Source organism: Balaenoptera acutorostrata, chromosome 2, assembly GCF_949987535.1.
Source record: "Balaenoptera acutorostrata chromosome 2, mBalAcu1.1, whole genome shotgun sequence".
Taxonomy (NCBI): domain Eukaryota; kingdom Metazoa; phylum Chordata; class Mammalia; order Artiodactyla; family Balaenopteridae; genus Balaenoptera; species Balaenoptera acutorostrata.
Window position 1 is genome coordinate 99,466,881 of NC_080065.1, and position 20,847 is coordinate 99,487,727.

General features: G+C 40.7%; 1 protein-coding gene across 6 annotated transcripts in view; it reads right to left on the bottom strand.

Moving 5' to 3' along the window:
• SEMA6A (semaphorin 6A) overlaps positions 1-20,847 on the bottom strand; it is a 126,065-nt gene that overhangs the window by 14,388 nt on the left and 90,830 nt on the right. For 2 of the 6 annotated variants that reach the window (XM_007192127.2, XM_007192128.2), the window contains exons 12-19: positions 20,135-20,290; positions 17,210-17,386; positions 16,697-16,837; positions 16,530-16,610; positions 14,274-14,332; positions 11,944-11,964; positions 11,761-11,811; positions 6,485-6,640 (exon numbers count right to left, since the gene is read on the bottom strand). In XM_007192127.2, the coding sequence (XP_007192189.1) occupies positions 6,485-6,640; positions 11,761-11,811; positions 11,944-11,964; positions 14,274-14,332; positions 16,530-16,610; positions 16,697-16,837; positions 17,210-17,386; positions 20,135-20,290 (842 nt within the window). The remainder of the gene's footprint in view (positions 1-6,484; positions 6,641-11,760; positions 11,812-11,943; positions 11,965-14,273; positions 14,333-16,529; positions 16,611-16,696; positions 16,838-17,209; positions 17,387-20,134; positions 20,291-20,847) is intronic. The other 4 variants (XM_007192130.2, XM_007192129.2, XM_007192131.2 and 1 more) reach the window with 4 other exon arrangements.

A 20,847-nucleotide genomic window follows, 5' to 3' on the forward strand; every position in this document is an offset into this window, starting at 1 on the left:
ATATTCTTCAGACTCACTCTAAACTTTAGGAGATTAAAATAGCTGAACAGAGCATAACAAAAATGATAGTAAGCCTTTATGGGGCAGGTTTAGCACAATTTACAAATTTAAAAATATACTAATGGACTAAATTTCAAGAATTGTATCTTTATCAGCAACAACAGCAACTTAGATGCCAACTTTCTTATGAACTTTGAAAGATACCTTTCCTCTAACCCTCAAAACCAGAAATAGGGAAACTCTAATTCAGAAGCGTTGTTGGAACAACAGCAATCAGTCCCCCATCTCTTAGTGTTCCCTGGCCCTGACCCTGCATGTTCCTACCTGGTTCAGTTAGTCGTCGATTATTAGGTGGAAGTTGGAGCCCTTTGTCCCCCCCGCTAGCAGCCCCTTCCCCATCAAATAGAACCCCTCTCAACCCCTTTCTCTGAGTTCTCTTCCAAGACGATCCTGTTCTGCCATCACATTTAAAAATGGCTGTGATACTATAGGTTTTACTAATAAAAGCTATGCAAATTACCATGGAGTTAAGTTTTTTTTTTTTTTTTAAATAAAGCTCAGGATGTTCAAAAAGAGCCTGAGTTTGCCAGCATTTCCACAAAACTTTTAAATATGAGTCCTGTACCAGATGTACCTCACTTCCCTCATCCTCCTTGTCAAGTGATATATGACTGCTATAATATTGGTACTGAAGGGGACAGAGAAGCCGTTTCCAAGTGCTATGTCCTTGATGTGTTCAGCCAGGTTGTCTTCGGTTGTCTAATATCTTTTTCTAAAGGCTGCCGTGCACCGTTTTGCCTTGTTCACAAAGACAGTAGTGGTCGTAAAGGCTTTTTGGTGCATTTTTGTGTCTTTGTGTGCTTCATCTGTCTCGCAGTTTGATATTTCTTGGACAGGAACTATGTCTATCTCTAGTTTAGCCTCTAACTCCTTATTGGCATCCAATACTGTGCTGTAGAGCCAGTAATAAATTTTGCTTGAAGACGCCTCAGAAAACATTTTTGTTATGTAATGTTACTGAAGAAACGGCAGAGAAAATGCAGTCCAAGTTTAGGAGTCAGGGAAAGAAGAGAATCTTATTTTTCTCCCTTTATTACTGTCATCAGCGATAATTTTCTCTGTAAATAAGATCACCTGCATATGACTTGATAGGAACCAAGAAATCACTTTCCCCATTGGGAGAACTGAGAGGCTTTAAAATCCTTCATCCATTAGATTTTAAGCATTGCAGATTGTTAAAACGCAGAAGCTATTGGGCCAGGCTCTGTTACCAAATATACTCTCTTAAAATGGGATTTCCTAGCCTGTTCATGAAGAAAGCCTGGCTCTGAGGGTTTGGGACTCAGAATAGGTAAAGTTTGAAAGAGAGAAAAGGGAAAGAAGGGTCAATTGTAGGTTACTGCCAAGTCGGGGGAACGTGCTGTAGCCCAAGAGTCCTTACAGATCTCAGAAAAGTAGGCGGGAAGCAGAAGTGCTGGAGGTAAACTTTCCCTGGGCCACAATCTGGGAGATAATGAGCTGCAGTCTACACTTGGATGCTCACTGCTGGTCTGGAGGATCATCTCGCCAGATGCTTAACAAGCCTAGAATGACTAATCTCTTTTTAGTCTAAATCCATTTTACTCTCAATTCCTACTTGACCAAACTTCTCATCCCTAATCACAAAGCTCAGTAGTTGGAAGAGAAATCAGAAGAGCACTAGGTCGTATAACTGCGGCGCTCAGAGCCCAGCCAGAAGGTAGGGCCATTATTCAGCCTCGTTCTTCCAAATGCCAGAAGCACAGGTTTGGTCTAGTTTAATCATCACTGGACTTTTTAAATTGCTCCAGGCCAGAGTTACCCACACTTTACTCACCGGCTACCAATGCTACAGTTCTGGTGAAATCAATGAGCCTCACTTACCATGTGATTTACTTTTTACACCTCTGTATCCCTATACTTCCTGCATTAGTAGTTACTTAATATTTAATTTAAATTACCTTTAAGGTGCATTTCAAGTGGAAACTTCATATCATTATCATAAATGGAAAAAAGTGTCACTTTTCATAGACAGAAGGTAACCATAAAAATAAAATTAACTGAAAGCAAAACAATGTTTGTTCCAGCTAGCTCCAGCTGCATGGCAAAGCCCCCAATCTAAAGCCTGTTCTTTCTTCTCAAAAGGATAGTAGCAAGCTTCTGGAGTTGTTAAAGCACCAAACTAGGACTTTTGCCTTGACATAACCAAGAAGACGGAAAGAGAAATGAAAGGGGCGTTAACTTTCCACCACGTGATTCAGTATTCCTGAAGGCCACGGTGTCTCTGAGCCATCTAAATCATCTCACGTCAGATGTGACATGTCCTACTTGGAGGCTATGATGGCTTTGAGGAATCAATAATTGACTGTAAAGAGGATTGTTGATAAACTCTATGATTTATACAGTTCCATTCAGGATCGCTACGCAGTGTGGCCAGTATACGCATCATTCTTCACAGACCTTCTGAATCTTACTGGAATGTTATTTCCCAAACTAAAAATTGCTTACAGAATAGCTTGTACATTGATTAAAATATATTCAGCATTTGCTGTACATTTTAGTTTAAATTATTCATTTGATCTCTAATTTAAATTCTGTTTCTACATCTTTCCCTTGTCTGTAATGACATCTTCTTGACTGAATATAATCATGTGATAATATCTTGTTTTAAAGATTTCCCAAAATATATAAGCGTATATATAAGCTCTGGCATTTCCAATCAAATGGGAACATTTTTGTATATCTCGACTATTTCATCAGTTTTTCGAGAGCTCACAAGAACTTTAGAAAATAAACTCTGAAGTAGGGGATTTTCTTCTAATCTGATTTATTCTTGTGTCTTTTGTGGCAGTGGTCCACAATTACATTAGACACTTATGCTACACAGCTCTCTTGGCAGATCTGTCCCTGGCTAATTTCCTCACCTATCTTGCAGTCTTTTTGGAAATCAGGTTTTGGAGGATTATTACTTTTGGTCAGAAACAAGAGGCACAAGAGTGGCTATTAATTCTCAGTATTGCTTAACCTAGAAAAGAAAGCTCTTATTTCTTTTGCTGTGGGAAGTGGGTTGAGGGGAGACAAGCCAGATCTAAAAATAAACTGGATTTTCTTTCTTATTCATATGTAATTAGAGCCCCTTTGTAACTACTCATTACTACCTCAATAGTTATAGGATGAATAAATAATATATATTTTTAAATGTGGCAAAACCAAGGAAGAAGTAGCCAGGGCTGCTTCTAATTTATCAACTTGGTGATTAAAGGGCTGGCTGTAGAGGCTCCAGACATCTAGGGAGCCAGAGATAAAACAGGGCAGTTGGCTGTGTTTTTACTAATGAATCTAGGGCTTGAAAGATATCAGGCAATTTTAAAGAAAAGCAGCAAGGACAAGAGATATTAGACAAGGCCAGTAGGGTAATGAAGGACAAGGCCAGTTACTGAGCGAGAAAATTACTTCATTTTCTGTGATAATACTTCTGTGTGCTTTGTAGCTCTCTTCTCACGCTTTGTTAGTATGACCGTATATATATATGTACAGCATCGGAATGCTACCCCCAGTGTAGAAGGAAAGAGCCTTGGAACATTCCACAGAGGGGCAGAGGGCTTGGGTCTATTATTTTGAAAGGGGGAGGCTAAGAACAATGGTAGCAGAAGGGGGTTAGATTGCAAGGTGAGGAACAGTGCTTTGACAGAACGTGAGGGACGCACAGGATTAAATCAAGACGAAAGACACAGCAAGGAAAAGAAAGAAAAAGGCAAGCAAACATACTCTGGAAATGCAGGACTGTTTGGAGGATGAGGTGGGACCAGGAGTGGGATCAATCCAGTGGTGCTCAACATTTCTGCAGAGCAGAGCTCTGGGCTCGTCTGCTCACTGGTCTTTTTTCAGCAGCCAAAATGGAAAGGGCATGGGACACTTGACTCCTCCTCAGCTAGCTGGTCAGCAGACACATTTTCTGCTTAGCGGGGAAATGTGCGGTATTTTAGAAACAGTTCCAGAGTATATTTAGCTCCTAAAGCTGGGGCACACAAATGTCACATTCCCATAAGACAATCGGCCCAGTGAAAAGAGCACCCACCAGAGGCCCGCAGAAACCCCATTAAACTCTTGCATCCCAGGAGGTGCTGCGCACCCGGGTGTGACATCATTAAGGCACCCACGTCAGGGAATGGAAAGAAGCGAGGGGATCACAGATTGGGTCAAGTTAAAGGACGTAATCATGAGTCAGAAAAGAAACAAGACTTTTCCAACGGAGTAACGCCATCACCAAGTCATACCACACAGTGCTTGGCAAAACAAAACAAAAGTTCAAAACAAATCATGAACATTAAACAGAAGAACACTTCAGAGCAAAATGGAAATTAAAAATCATAAAAAATCATGACAAAAGGAACATTAAGCTACATTACTTTTTTATTTTTAAAGTTTCTGCCTAACAACTCATTGTCATTGCCCTATCAAATAGACACGTCATCAGTTGTCAAAAATGAAGCTCAAATTTGACAGGGCAAGGCAAGGAGTTAATAGCGCGAGAGCAGTGATCATGTTGAACACCATGCAATCACCTCTGCCACCATTGTTTGACAATTTGTAGACTGCTTCCAGCTTTGTCAATATTCATAATAAGGCCCAAGAGAATGAACAATGCCGAATTTTAAAATGATCTGTCAAAGTGTTAATTGGACTCTTTGATAACCTCCATCCCTCGGGAGAGTTAACGATCGGAGAAAATTCACGCCCTCCGTCTCAGTGAAGTGAAGAGGAAATGACTGTAACCAACAGCCAGATATTTGGTTGACATATTTAATGCTTTACCGGAAAGGCTGTTTGGTTTTTCAGAAAGTTGCAGTGGGCAAATACAAAGTGATTTTTACTGTGTTGTCTGTTCTTGAGAACTCGGCCAAGACTAACACATCTGAGGTCGGGAACCACACAGAACAAATAATGGCACATGCTGGGGCTGGTGGCCTGCTGTGATAGTCCTGCCCCATCACAAATTGGCCTGGTGCTTTCTTGTGATGGTTAAGAGCAGGGATCCCACCAATTTAGAGGCTGCTGAGACAAAAGCCACTTAAAAAAAAAAAAAGATTGGGGCAGGACATATTAACAATAAGAAGCTATGGAAGTATAATAAAATCGATTAAGGGGAATATATTAAAGAACAAGTGAAGGGACTTCCCTGGCGGTCCAGTGGTTAAGACTTCACCTTCCAATGCAGGGCGTGCGGGTTTGATCACCTGGTAGGGGAGCTAAGATCCCACATGCCTCGCGGCCAAAAAACTAAAACAGAAGCAATATCGTAACAAACTCAGTAAAGACTTAAAAAAGAAAAAAAAAAAAAAGAACAAGTTAAAAGGGCTACATCTTCCCATTTTGGGCTTGGCATGTAGCAGCAGAAGGTTCGACATTCTCAGGAGATGAGCCGCCAAAAAAAAAAAAAAAAAAAGATGAAAATTTAGTGTGTGAGTCTGCCTAGCAAACATTCTCTAAAAGTAAAGATGGAAATATGTATACAGAAAACCCTGGGGGAAGACACGATAGAGACTGTCTTCCAAGGGTCACTGTGGCTGGTCTGCCCTTGAGACTCAAATCCCTGCTTGGATGAAACTCTTGAAAACATATAGAAGTAAACAAGGCTGAATGGGGGGAAACAGCTCGCAACATAACTGAGCTTTTCAGTCTCTGATTTACAAGACTGTTTTTTGGACAAGTAAAGGCCTTTTTGGTTGCAGCTGCAACTAAAGTAGGATGTGTTACCAGAAGCAGCAAATGGCGAGAAAAGAGATGACATTTCCTGTCTCTAGTTGAGCAAAGCAAGCCAGGGAGAATTTAGGACAGTTCACAGTAGAGTCCCTTTCATTTAGTGCAGCTTCCTTTCCATTTTAAATGCATAGCAATTCTGCTTGATTAAATAACATATTTTTGTTTTAGCTGTTATCCTCTGAGGGCAATTAAGTGCGTCTCAGGACCTCAGCTCTATTCAAATTCAGCACCATGCGAGAGTGAGGGATGCTACCAGCCAGAAAAGACTTCCCTCTGCTATTTCTCCATTCACTGATTAAACGGGCTTTTACTTTGATTACGTGTACTTGCCAAAGCCCGCACCACATTCCATCCCATTATGGGGGGAAGAGAGGATCCAAAAATCACTGAATGAGCTAAGAGGAGTGGAAAGGGATCTCAGGAGCCAGTATCTGCTTTGGGCCAAGCCATGCCTCTCTTGGGTGGAGGAAGCTTAGAGGATGTGTTATTTGTTTTGTGTGGTTTCTCCTTGGTCAGGGCATCATTGTGGATCAAGCCTAGCATAGAGGATTGGGTTGCAGCCTTTTCTGAGACGCTTTCAGTCGTAGTGTGTTGGAGGTTCGTTCCTTACATGCTGCTGTGATTCAGCTGGAAGCAGTTCCATAGTCCTCCCCGCTTTTCCCTCCCTCTCCCCCCAGAGGAAGAGGTACTTCCAAGGCCTTACCCTTCTTGTCTTGGTGATTATGGGAAGACACTGCCCCCAAAGAGTCTGTGCTGTCAGGTGACTCTTTCCAGTCCAGCATTCCTCCCCTAGATTCATAGCCCTCTTGAGCCGCCGAGTTGGACGTGGTGGTGCTGGGCAGGAGGGAACTGGAGTGCCCTGTTTTCATCACAAATACAGTTAGGGAGAACATCACCGGAGACACCCGCTTTCCCTTTGCTCAGAGGCCAGGAGGTTGGACACCCACGCTGGCTGTAAAAGACTCAAAGGAGATTGTCCTAGAAATAACAAGACTGGTGGGTAGGATTCAGCAGAAGACCCCTTGAACTTGTAGTTAGAGGATGAAGGGCCAGATCTTGTCTCGGCTGCTTGCTGGATGAGCCTGAGGGAATCACTTAAGCTCTCTGGGCCTCGGCTGGTTTTCCCTGTGCACGAAGTGGAGATGATGTCGTTTACCTCCCAGTGTTGGAAGGCTAAAGTGACGTCATGTTGAAAGCTCCTAACAGTATCTGACACATAGTAAGTGCTCAAGAAGTATCAGAGTCCTTCTCTGGTATATTCTCATAGCAGCACTAAGGTCGAATGTGTCCACTCTGGGGACAGCATTTCTGACTGATGGGGCAGGTTTATGGTAGTGGGTGAGCCTCTTCCCCCGTCACAAACAACTCAGCTGCCCTGAGCCTTTCCCATGGAGGATGTGTCTAGTTTTCAGCTGCACCTCAGCCTCACAGGCATTCCTCTTTGTGGGGGAAGTGACTGCTTTCTAAAGGGATCTGCTCCCACCCCCTCCTCCCTGGGACAGAAGCCTCAAGTGCTCCAGGTTGTTACCGCTGTGCCTTTTGTGTCTTATTCCAACCAAGTCAGTTTCGTGGGTTCATGACTCATACTAGTGAGAGGTGGTTTTTGAGGCCACACTGCCTGATACCATTCAGATTAGAAAGGGAAAGCTTTTTGAGGTCCAGAGTGGCCTACCAGAGGATAATGCCAGAGGAAGAACGGCTAGGTTGGGAGTTATGGCAGAAACTAGATGTTTCCTGTGAACACATTTCTAAGCTTTCCCTCCCATCATTCCACAAGGTTAAATGCAGATCATATCTGGTGCTTTGATCTAAGCTGTCACAATGATTTAAAGAAGCCCCACTACCTGTTCTCTCTGGTGGAAATAAAACATAACCTCTCTGTGATTTTCAAGTAGAGTCTTTGGCTTATTAAAGCATCTTACCTATAGCAACCTCTTGAACAATTTTTAAAAAGACATCAGGGCAACTCCTGTGAATGTGTAATTGGTGCCTTTGGTAGAAAGTAGGACAGATTCACAAGTGGCCCCAGCCTTGGGCTGTGATCACCGCATATGTGATAAATACGATACTAGCCACCAGAAAGAAAGATTATAATGAATGCACTGCATTCTTCTTTTTTACAATTATTATTGGAAGTTGGATTCCTAGGAGACTTTAATACTATAAATTACATACTATGTATACACACACACACATACACGTGTGTGTGTGTATGAATAAAGTGGGGAAAAGCAAGCAAGCCAAGTGGCTTATCTAAGCTATAGGATTTCCATGGAAGCTCCACACTTAAAAGTGTTACCACAAAGTTTTGGTAACATTTAAGAGGCCCCTTTCTGTGTAGAGCTTGTTTGGCTCTTAAACAGCTTCAAATATCCGCTTTGTTGCAAATAGTCTAGTTCTTATCCAACTGCTAAAAACCTGTTCATTTAAAACTAAAGAATTCTTGCGTCTAGACTTTCTGTTTTTATATTTCTGGGTTTCACATCTCATCTCCCAATACTGGTAAGAGAACAAGGGTAGGAAAATTATTAACCTGGGATTGGAAATACAGACTTTCTTTTACTTCCTTTATGCTTATACTGAGGTCTAAAATATAGCCTCTATTTTCTACTCTTGAATTCAGCAATGCTCTCATGCAATATACAGTCAACCTAAGAGACTTCAGCACCCAGCCTAAGCAAACAATTAGAAATAGCTTCAGGGAGTCAGAAAGGGGGGAAGGAAAAAAAGAAGCCTCTCCTCCAAGTAGCAAGAATTTCTTTTACCTGAATTGATATGCATTTTGAGCACTTTCAATTTAACTGTGTTCAAGGGGCAATTTTATGGTGATGCCATAAGTATGGTTTAGGGAGAACATTTCTTAATACGGTAATCTAGGGGAAATACATGCCTAAGGGACACATTCTCTGTAGAAAGATTTCCTGGACCGTATGCTACAAATATATGGAAAACTCATTGGTAATGGAAAGCTATGGCTATGAGAGGAAATTAATGTGGACCAGATGGTAGTTAGGTAGGAAAATGTTTCACGGAAATGTGAGAAATCAGCTCCTGCCTATTGCTAAAGTGTTAGTCTAATACCCACCACATCTCCATCTTCTACATGTAAATCTAGAGAAACCATGCATCTGATGTACTCAAATGGAAAAAAAATAGAACAGCATGAGGTTTGTAATCTTTTAAACTTATGCTTGAGGACAGGCACCGTGTGTCACGGGTGAAGCAAACAGTCGGAGAAAGCAATGCCTGATTCTCAAGAATTTTAGAACTACCATGTAAAAGCGCCATTAAGCAGCCATCCTCAGTTTGAAATCAAAGAGGTGTATTATTATTACCTCTCCAACTGTTAAAAGGAAATCACTTATATTCCTTCTTAGAATCTGATTCTACAGGCTATATTGTTTTTGTGCATTCCCTAAGAGACTGTAACCAAAATAATGCTACAAAAATAGGCAGTCGTTTGTGGATATGGTATTACATGTCAACAATTTGGAACCTATAATGTTGACTTGTTAATCCAGTATGAAAAGTCATATTTTAATCAATGGAGCTTATGATGTATTATTCTTATAATATACAAAGAAATAGATAGATTTAAAAAGTTAACTTTAATATGCATCATATTGTTTCTCTATATCTACAAGTCTTTGTAATTCTAGAGGTTAGAGATCCTTCAAACTACTCTAACCTATTAACAATGATTGTACCCAGTTAGACACAGGAGAGACACTAAATCAATACAAGAGAGGATGAGAGAAGGAAGATAATCAGGGTCCAATTCACTAAAAAAGGGTTCTTGTATATGTAAGTGGTGTTGCACAGAGCTTTTGCCACACAGAGAGTTTGCATGGCTTATTGAACGATCCCTTTTTCAGAGTTAGGCAATTCTGGTTCTGCGGGTCACCCTATGAGTCTGTACTCAGCTACTGAACTTTTTATGGGAACATGCAAAGGACACAGCTAGACACAGTGGGTGGATTTTGGACTTTGGGGTTGGCTTCCTACTCTACATCCATGCTCATAAAAATAGCAATTTGCTTTTTCCTTTGATGGTTCAAATAGAGCACCTAATCCAGTGCCTGGCACATAGTAAGCACTAAACTAATGTCTGCAAATGAATGAGTTAAATCTCTTCTAGGTTTATTAGCTCCAAAATAAGCATCTCTTGCAGTAGGTTGTGAAAAGAAAGTCTCCTCTGTTTTTGCAAGTACTGTCTGGACCAGCCCTCATGTTGATGGTCAATTAATCCTCTAACCCCTTCACACTGGAGAGATTGAGCCTGAAATGGACAGGATCATTAGTTGAAAGGAAAATTCCAACTCTTCTTTAGTTTCATCACAGAAACCACTGACCGAGCGAATGGGCATTGTTCTTTAAAGTGTTAACATGGAGGAATTAATGAGTTCCTTTCCTTTTGTAAAAGCAGTAAGAGAAATCCATAAATTGAAGAGTGCTTTTTGTTCATAAAGAGCATCCCATGGTTTGATTATTCTATCTATATGAGAAATTGCCTGGGAGTTAAAATCAGCCTTAGTACTATTGATGAATGCTGGGGTTACTGGTTCAATTAGATTCCAGACCTGAATTTCTCAGTATCTGATAAAGATTATTCAATTATAGGAAATGATTGCAAAGTATGATATTGGAGAAGTGCAGATGCGAAGTGGGTTCTCTTTGTGAAGGGCAAGCTAAGCTAGATGACAGTTGCCTCCTGAGAAATGTTTCTTCCAGCTGTTGGTGTTTGATATTCTGGCTTGAATCATAGATGAGAGAATGGTAAAGGTGGATGAATCCAGTGGGCTCATCTACTCCATGCTGCCTCACTTCACCACGACAGGAGAAGCCGGGCATTGTTTTCCCTATCTGCACAGCCCCAGTTTATAAGATAGTCTTTAGGACTTTCAAAGAGGCTTTTTATTTATGCTAATTAGACACAGGAGTGAGAGTTTCCACAGAGCTATTAGATGTATTTGTAGCCATCTTGAACTATTTCTTTGAATCCTGAATCCACCTTGCTTTCTTTTCTTCCCTCTTTTTTTCTTTTCTTTATTTTGTCCCCTTCCTCTATTACCTACCTCTACATTTAAAGACTGACCTAGAGCTGTTATTGTTACGTGTCTTAAACATAAAAGTTATAAATTGTGTATCAATGAAGCTTGTAGTCCCCATTATAATGCAGAAGCTTAAATTTCCCATTACATATATGTTGTTCATTATCTTTAAAAAACGCATGAATAGTTTACCTTAATAAACATTTGGGGAGGCTTTGAGAAATGGAACTGGAACATTTCAACTACAGTTAAACTTTTCTTATAAAGAGCTCAGAATAGTCTGTTTATGGACTTAATGGCTTTGTTTAGTATAGTGTCTGTATATTTCAGAGCAGGAACAATGGGGTAAATCCTGTTTGCACATCATTTCCACTGCGTCACTCTTCCTTGTATACATTTAAAGACGTTTCACTGAAGATAGGTCTAAATATTCATACTCTTCGTGTGATTAAATTTCGATGGCTATATTGGAAAGTTTTGCCTAATAAGAACTTAGTATCTGCACTCTGTATAGATTTCCCTGCAGAGGGTATTGTTCTGAAAGTCAGCATTTTGGGGAATGATACTATCTATCAGTTAAGGAGCTATGGCCTATGAGTTATAAGCACTGTTCTTTTATCTTGGATGTACTTATGTCCAAAAGCAATTTCTTCTCCCTCAAGAACTCATTAAATGCATTCACCAAATTCCCTAAGGTTGGCATATTTCATGTTCTGTGGATTAAAAATGTAGGACTCATTCTCACATGTCAGTTGTCTCATATATGTAGAGTAATTTTTGAAGCATCATGAAATCTATGAATAATTTTAGTGAATTGGGGCCCTGAAGTAGCAAAGAATCTGGTCCATGATGTTTAGGAATGAAGATTATAAACTACCACAGGATGAATGGCTCGAAGAATAAAAAAAAAAATAACCCATAAACTGACCATATACTGTGTTGTAAGACATTTCATGATCTGGTAGAGGAGTTGAAATGTCTATAAAAAATAATGAGAATTTAAAAATTAATTTAAAAAGAAACGTAAAATTCGAAAATAAGAGGTTTAGTGAAACAGGATTTCTCAAATATATTTCCATTGCTGTTAAATTATGAGTAATATCTTCCTTACCATTCAGTGCCACGAAGGAATCTGAAAGACAGAAGGGGGGAGTAAGTTACTTAGCATTTAGCACTCTGCTCAGTGTGACTTCCGTAGTAAGTGGGAGTGAGCTGGTACAGAGCTGTGCTAACATACGATCCCCAATACTAAGTAAGTGCTTTTTACTTTCTGCTTGTAATAGAAGATGCTTCATATTTGGTCCGATTTCATATCCTTATACTATCTCTTTCCCAAGTGAGCTTCCTCAAAGTCATGCCTTTGCTGCCAAGAGGCAGAGAAAAAGCAAGTTAGTGGAAGGAATGGTAACTGCGATTATACCTAAGCCCTACTCCCTACAGAGGGATGTGTATGTGGATAAAGTGAGTGACATCTGGACCACACTTACAAAGCACTTTTTCTTTACATTCTCTCTCATTTCATCCTCCCAACCATGCTGTGAGGAACTGTCCAGTATCACAATGTTCTGAACTCAGCAGGGGTCTTAGTTAGGAAATAAACAAAAATAAAAATCACACACATAGGCAACATACATATGTGTGTGTGTGTGCACACGCGTGCCCCCACTGTGTGCCTGGGTCACGTCACTTGTTCACTCAGCCTGCTACTCAGCCTCTGACACTGGCTCTTTATGGTTTCCTCATTTCCCCTAAAACTCCTGTTAAAGAGTCATTGTGCACCAAATATCTAAATCCTTTGAATGCCTGTGTGTGACTAGATATGTCTAACAGCAGTAGGTCATGCTCCAGTGGGCGCCCAGGAGCAGAGAAGCCACTAGGAAAGGCATTACCTCCTGCCTGGAGCAGGCACCCTACGTGCCTCAGCAGGAGTGGGGGTCGAGTTACGGAGCACACGAAAACACAGAGGCTTGACCACTGAGACGGAAGAGTAAATCACTGGCCTGGGGCCTGAGGGTCTGCCCCGCGCTCTGCCTGAGGACCCAGGCGTGGTGTGAGCCTGCTGGTGTAGTGGATGCTCTAGAGAGCCGGTAGCACTTTCACCTTTTTCATATATTTACCTATTCAACCCAAATTGACACCCCTATTTTTCTAGATGCCTATATCATCGAATCATAAAATTATGGAGAAAATTATTCACTAAAATCAGCTAATTAAGTTCACTCAGACATACATACCAACCGAAACCTGTTTCCCTAAAAAGGCACCAACATGATCAAGAGCCACCAAATCAAACATCAAATTGTTTCATTGCACACACGTAGCAGATCTTTTGGTGATGACACTGTCTCCTGTGCTGATTTCTTAATTCAGATTTTGTGTGTGAAGACATAAGAAGAAGCTTTTTCCGGTATATATTTGCAAACCAAAAAAAAAATACGGCCAAGAATTTGGAGATGAGGCTGTCTGTGGCCCTATTTATTTGATTATGTCTGTTTTCTAGAAAAGATAAGGTATTAAATGGCACCTTAGAATCTGTAATTTCAGGACTCATGGCTCAAAGATTTAGAGCTATATCCATGATTTTCATTATCAAATCACATGTCAGAAGTAATATAGTTTCATTCCCTTCGGAGCTATTTTTGGTGCCATTCTGAATGCAGGCTTCTTGAAATTTATCACATACAACATTTAAAACATGGCAAACTAAATGTTTTCCAAGAGTATGGCATTATTCTCTAAATTAGCATTAATAAAGCATTTTCAGGAGAATGTTGATATTAATCAGATCACTGGACAACTGGGCAGACCTTTGACCAGGATCCTTTATAAAAAGTCCTAACTAAAATGTTAGCATGTAATAACTTTTGAAATGAACTCTGAGATTAGTATAGTAGGTCAGTTCTTATAAAAAGGTTATTTTGAGTCACCTTGTACGTAGTGGGTTCTTTCTGAAATTTTTTTCTACTGCAAATGGTAATAAACATAAATCTAATTTAAAAAATAATTGATTTTGTTAATCGATATGTTCAAGAGAAATAAAATAGTCCCATTCAATTAAAAAGCTAGAGTACAGTGATCAGTCTTTTTATTATTTGGCTGAAAATTATGGCAATAACATATCTTTAAAAACAGCAAAACTGGTTTTAAATGGAAATGCTGATGTAACTTACTGCTCTGCTGTAGCAGACATCCTCTAGAGTGAATTTGTCCCACAGCATTATGATAATGAAATAGATGCCAGCATTTATGGCAACAGCATTGGCAACAGAGGCTTCAAAACACACTGTTTTCTTTGATATTTAGAAGGTGATTTCTGTTATTTATGCATGTTTTAGAGGCAGCTGCACTCAGTGTCACATGTGGGGTCATGTTTCTAGCCCAGTCTATAAAAGCATCTTTTTTATAGAATAAATATCCAAATGGATAAAAAGCTCTACTTACTGTGACAGTCTCCCAGGCCATCTGTGTTGCCACGCTCTATGTCCTGTTCAAAAGTCAGTCTTCAAAAAAAAGGAGGGAAGAGAAGAAAGATAGACGCAAACTCAATGATATGAGTCTATTGCAGGATGCATCTTAAGTTTCACTAAAGCAACTAACACAGTTTGATAAATTGAGTGACAGGTGCAAAAAAAGTAGGTAACAGCTCGAAAGTTTATCTCCAAAGCTTACAGAAATGAGTCCTTCGTGAATCTCCCAAGAGAAGCCATGTTTTAGACAGTTAATTCAGGTGTTATGCAGGGAGTTAATTAGTTTGTGGATTACCTATATCACTCTTTGCCTCTGATGCCCTGAGCATTTCTTAAATATCTGAGAAGTTTACATGTTAACACACACTCCTTACGTAAGTGATACAGAAGTCTCTAAATTAAAAAAAAGTATTTTCCTCTCTTTTGCCCCAACTCTTGCCTTCCTAGACCTTTATCCGTTTCTTTGCTTAGAAGTAGCTTTGTATAACACAGTGTTCAAATGGTCAGTGGATATGTGGGCCCCTGAGAGGACGGACATGGCGGTGCATCTTGCTGAGACCACTCAGGTGTTGCGTTCACTCCTGCCCCAGGCCCAGTCCTCAGGAGTATTGCCCTCATGCTCCTCTACAAGCTCACTCTTCTTTTAAGGTCACCTTTGGGCTGTATAAACTATTACACCATGAATAAGATCAATCCTAATAATATCTCTTTTGATTTTTAAATAAACACACTGGAATACTCCAAAGGAGTCTTGTCCTTTTTGGGGGGAACTTTGCGCTTCTTTCTACACCATAACTGAAACTCCTGTTTTGTAACTGCCTTCAGAGTTTACTTATGAGCCATATAGGAAAACTTTTTGGAAAGTCAAACCTTGACCTAATAATGCACCATGTTCGTTTTCCAGTGTTTTTATGTTGTATTAAAAATCAAATTCATCCTCAAAGGATAAAGATTTCTAGTGGTAATGAAAGCCAATATGCACCAGGCCCTGAAGGCCACCTTCCAAAGAGAGTTCCACATGTTTTGAACAATGAAATGTTCTCATGTTGACTTTAAAATGATTCTTAAAAACCAGTCTTACTACTTTTGGTCACACCTTGACTAAAGAAAGGAGATAGGTCATTTCTCAGCTTCCCTCACTGTGCACTGTGATCCTTTCTCCTTCACTTCAAGGTTCCCGTGAAAAGATACAAAGCTTTAACACTGTGGTAGGTCAATATTGCTACTCACAAAGCTGATCTAATAATAAATGGTGAGTCAACCCTTTGCATTAGTCAAATTTCCAGGTCAGACTTGATAGTTACCATTAGCTCTGTATATGGAAATACTTTCCCTCAAGTTATGCAGGCGGTGGTCATCAGATATGGCCTCCTGTCTGTTTGACTAGCTATTCTCAAATGGGAGAGGGGGCTCAGAGTGATGTGAGGACGATTCTTTTTGCCCTTTAGATCAGAGGAAGTTGAAGAAATGGCTAAGAAAGAACTGTGCTGCCATCTGGCACCTTCCTTGAATTGCCATAACCTGTCAAGGACACACGTCGAATATTTTTCCAAATGTTCTTTTGGATTTCACATCCGCTGAAGTAAAAGCATAAAACCTTTGAGCTAATACCATCCAGGCATTTAAAGTCAGGGTAACGATTCTAAGCATCAAAATCACGTGCATGGTAGACTAGCTTGATCTAGCTGATCTGCTGGAGAAATGCCAAGAATTGATTTACTCCCTAACAAGTAATAGGGTCAACTGTTCTTCAGTGCAGGGGAGAGGTTTATTGCATGTATACACTATGCTTGCAGTACAAATGCATTGCTTAACAAATGCTCCGCAGTTTCTTCTCAGCCCTGGGTGGTCAATTAGAAGAGCCAGTTTTGCTATGGCTGGACAAACCACATCACTAATCTAATTGGTACCCTCTTGCTCCCTTTCTCTGCTGTCCTCGCACTGTGATGATCAAGGCATGTACCATCTTGTCCCTCTCTCCAGGGAATACTTAGAAGTCCACTGTGTTGTTTTTCTCTGTTTTTAATTAGTCTGAGGATGGATGATTAATCAATTGGAAATCTGCCACGTGATGTTGGGTTGTTCTACGAAATGGGCAAAGGAGGGAGAACAACCGGCAGTCGTATTGATGAGATTTGTGCACGGAAGGCTGAGTGGCGGTGGCGTGTGTGAGCGCAATTAATTGTACGTCTAGGCCACTTTATACTCTCCCACACCTCGGGCTCCTTACCTACTGCCAGGTGACAGATGGGCACAGGCACCTCCTTCCTTTACCCACCCACAGTAGGGGTCTCTGGAAGCGATACAGGTTCTGCGGGAAGAGGATGACTGTGAGCTACCTAGGACTCTTTTCTAAGCACTGTGGACTTTCTAATGATCAATGAGGCAAATACATACTTTTTGCACTTCCCATGTCGTTCACACCGGCCAAGGGGAACCTTTATCACACAAGTGGAAAATGCAACATACAGAGAGCTGCTTGCTTTGTCCAGTTGCATGCCCATAATCCTCTTGTCTTCTACTCCATCATAGCTGCACCTAATTTTATAAGGCAGGATAATATCATTCAGAGTCTCTCTTGGGTCAGTTCTCTTTTTCCTGCCACCACCCTTAACACCCCACCTCCCAGAGCACAAGGTTAGATCTCTTAATCTGATCCAACTGAACGGGAAACAGAACCTTATGTGTGCACCCACACACATACACATAAACACACAATGTATGTGTTTATATAAACACACACATTATTAGCAAGGAGAAAATAATGCTTTTAATGTATGAAAAGATTTTTACAAATAATACTAAAAGTCACCTAAGTGCATAAAATCTAAGTCTGCCATGATTTCTCTGAATGGAAAAGATAATAAAGTAACAAATAATTACTAGGAAAGAACCAAACATTCTACGCACTTTTCAGGGTTGTAGACGCTCATCTCCTCCAGGAAAAGGCTGTCATTTAGGAAACCACTGTTTCCTATCCTGGCCAAGAACTTCAAGATGATTCCTTTCTCTGATCCCAGGAAAACCACAGTGTGATTCTGATATGGCCCAGCAGCGGTGTCCACCGCAATTTTGGTCAGGCGGTATCTAAAATGACAGGATCACATTTTTTATCTCTTTGTTGGTCTTTCATTAAAGTGTCCCCTTTTCCACTTCAAACAATTGGGATAGAGCTTTCTAGTAATAACCTCAAGAAAAATATATGCATATGAATAATGCTCTCAAGCTGTTCTGCTCCTTTATTTCCATATGTAGAGCATTAGTATGGCTCCAAGGGGAGGAAAGAGGTATGTATGTGTGGAGGCCAAGTTACATAATAAATACGTAGCCATCACCATCTGAAACCACTCAGCAATTATCCCTTTGATGAACAACAAGGAAAGACTGATGTCTGCTGTGAAGAGGGGAAGAAATAATAAGTGAATTCATTTAATATTTAGCCATGCAAAGTACTAGCCACTATCCCATCACAGCTAACATTTCATTGAACACTGAAAAGAAAAGCAGCGGCTACCATTTTTCCATACTCTTTCTCTGAAGTGCCAAGACTTGTCAACAAAATGTCAGACTGGAAAGCTTTCTGATTGTGTACAGAGGGGTAGAGAGTTCTGAAGGATGGGGAGGTAGAGTGCTAATGGCAATATTAATAAATAAATGGATATACAAGCCAAACAAGATCCATCTAAAGCCAAAGGTGAAGGGCGTTAGTCCTGTTGCCTGCCTAGATAAGTCCTATTGGGCATCTTCCTTCTCTGAAATCCCATAGCCGTTCAACACTCCATGGATACCCTTTTCTCCTTAAGCATCATGGCAGGAACCGGAAAACATGGACTCTTCTGCAAGTTACATACCATGGTTTCCATCTTACGGGCAAGAGCCATTATAGTATTGGGTTGGCCAAAAACTGCCTTCGGTTTTTAAGTAAAAATAAAAGACACATTTTTCATTTTCACCAAGAACTTTACTGAACAACACATTCACCCTTTTGTTCCACTACCTTCTGCCATTTTTCAGGCAACTTCATAATTCCATCTTTCCAAAACTGTTAATCTTTTTGAGCATGGAACTGTTCCAGGTGCCTTTTACAGTCTTCCAGGGAATTGAAATTTTTCCATTAAGAGAATTTTGTAAAGACCTAAATAAATGGAAATCCAAAGGTGCAATGTCTGGTCAATACGGCAGATGAATCAGAACCCCGGCCAAACCGTAACAGTTTTTGCCTGGTCATTGAAGAAACATGCGGTCTTGCATTATCTAATGCATCATATAATTCTGGACGCTTTTCATCAGGTGCTGCATTCGGTTGGTCTAATTGGGAGCAGTACTTGTTGAAACTGTTTGGTTTTCCAGAAGGAGCTCATAATAGAGGACTCCCTTCCAATCCCACCATGTACGCAACATCACCTTCTTTGGATGAAGACCGGCCTTTGGTGTGGTTGGTGGTGGTTCATTTCGCTTGCCCCACGATCTCTTCTGTTCCATATTATTGTACAGTATCCACTCTTCATCACCCGTCACAATTTGTTTCAAAAATGGAGCGTTTTCATTACATTTAAGTGGAGAATCACATGCAGAAATATGGTCAAGGTTTTTTTTGCTTAATTTATGTGGAACCCAAACATCAAAGCGATTAACATAACCAAGCTGGTGGAAATGATTTTCAACGCTTGATTTGGATATTTTGAGTATGTTGGTTATCTCCTGCATGGTATAACTTCGATTGTTCTCAATTAATGTCTCGATCTGATCGCTATCAACGTCAACTGGTCTACCTGACCATGGAGCATCGTCCAGTGAGAAATCTCCAGCACGAAACTTCGCAAACCACTTTTGACAGGTTCAATCAGTCACAGCACCTTCTCTATACACTGCACAAATCTTTTCTGGCATTTCGGTTGCGTTTTTACCTTTCTTGAAATAATAAAGCATAATATGCTGAAAATGTTGCTTTTTTTCTTCCATCTTCAGTATTAAAATGGCTACACAAAAATTCACCAATTTTGATAAGTCTTTTTTAAAATGCACACCGATATGACAGCTGTCACATACAGTCTAACAAAATTGCTTTGAATGAAATTAAAGACAACTAAGTTCTACTAGAGCCATCTTATGGAAAAAACCGAATGAACCTTTTGGCCAACCCAATACTTTAATATCTTTCAATAAAGTTGCTGTTTAAGAAATGGTGGTAAAGTTAATTAACATTTTGTTTGATGACTGCCAAAACTGGATGGTACTTGGGAAAGCCTGTTGAACTGTTTGGCAATAAGCCCTAAATAAATATGAGAAGGAGGAGTATTTAATGTTATCACAGATTTCTAATCAGCTATCCCTTCTCCGTTGGCCACCACTCCAGACAACAAATGCTGAAGTATGAACCCTTCATGCTGGTATACTTGTGCAAATGCTCCATTAGTCCATGCTCCGTATGACAGCTAACAATCTAGGGATAGTGCTCGGATGACATCTGCAGCATGTTTTGCAACCATGTCCAACCAAATAGGTATTTACATCCATTGACTAATTCTCTTCACTGCTCCTCTGCTCTTACACACATGGGATCAACAGGCTAACGCAGAAGGAGATATCTTTGTTTCCTCTGATTGCTGGCGTGTGTCCAATTAGCCTGAAACTATCTGAACTGTGTTCACTGGGAATGTGGTCATGGGGTTTGGTGGCATCCACCCATGTGCCCGGGACTTCAGAGCTGAATCAATGCCCAGGATAACAGAAGATGTTTGTGGCATTTCAAATTGTGATCCACTGATGATAGGTTCCGTAAGCATGGGAAGGAACGGGAGAATCCAGTGAGGACATAGTTTGCTTGACACCCACCTGACCATCGTCCTCAGGAACCATGGCTTGTTGATGACGGAGGGCACGGCCTCGTCCATGAGCGGGTGCGTTTTGATGAAATTCAGGGTATCGTCAGGAAATTCATTGGAGGTTGCATATTTTTCTAAGGAGGATGAGCCAGCACAGCAACCTGGCCTAAAAAGGAACAAAGGGAGAGGGGGCTTATATCATGCTTTATGGCAAACTCTTTGAATGAACTGCTTCTCTGTGCATATTGCATGAGGGAGAACATACCGTAGGCTGAGCAGAGGAAGCTGAACAATGCATAATGCCACCAAAAAATATGCTTAGATTTCCTCAGGGCCACCTCCTCACTCCATAGAGAAGCCTGAGCCAGGACAGTTCAGCCTTGGCTGGGAGCAGCTTGGCTTCCCCGCCAGAAGCACAAACCCACCCCACAAACAGTGAGGGAGCTTGAAACAGGTGAGGGTTTGGTTTGCACGTCTCTGGGACTGCTCTGTCTGTCTTAAAACACTGCGAGAACTTCTGGAGGCATTTGCTCCACCAAAAGAGACAATTGGGCTGACTTCTTCACAAATGTAGAAAACAAAGGCGTTCAAAAAGCTGCCAGCCTTACATACCTGCTAGACTCAGTATAACCATCTCTCATTACTAGGGGGTCAGAGAACATTTGGGTTTTGTTTTTTATTGTTTTTGTTTGATTTGGGTAGGTATGAAAAGCCATTTACACT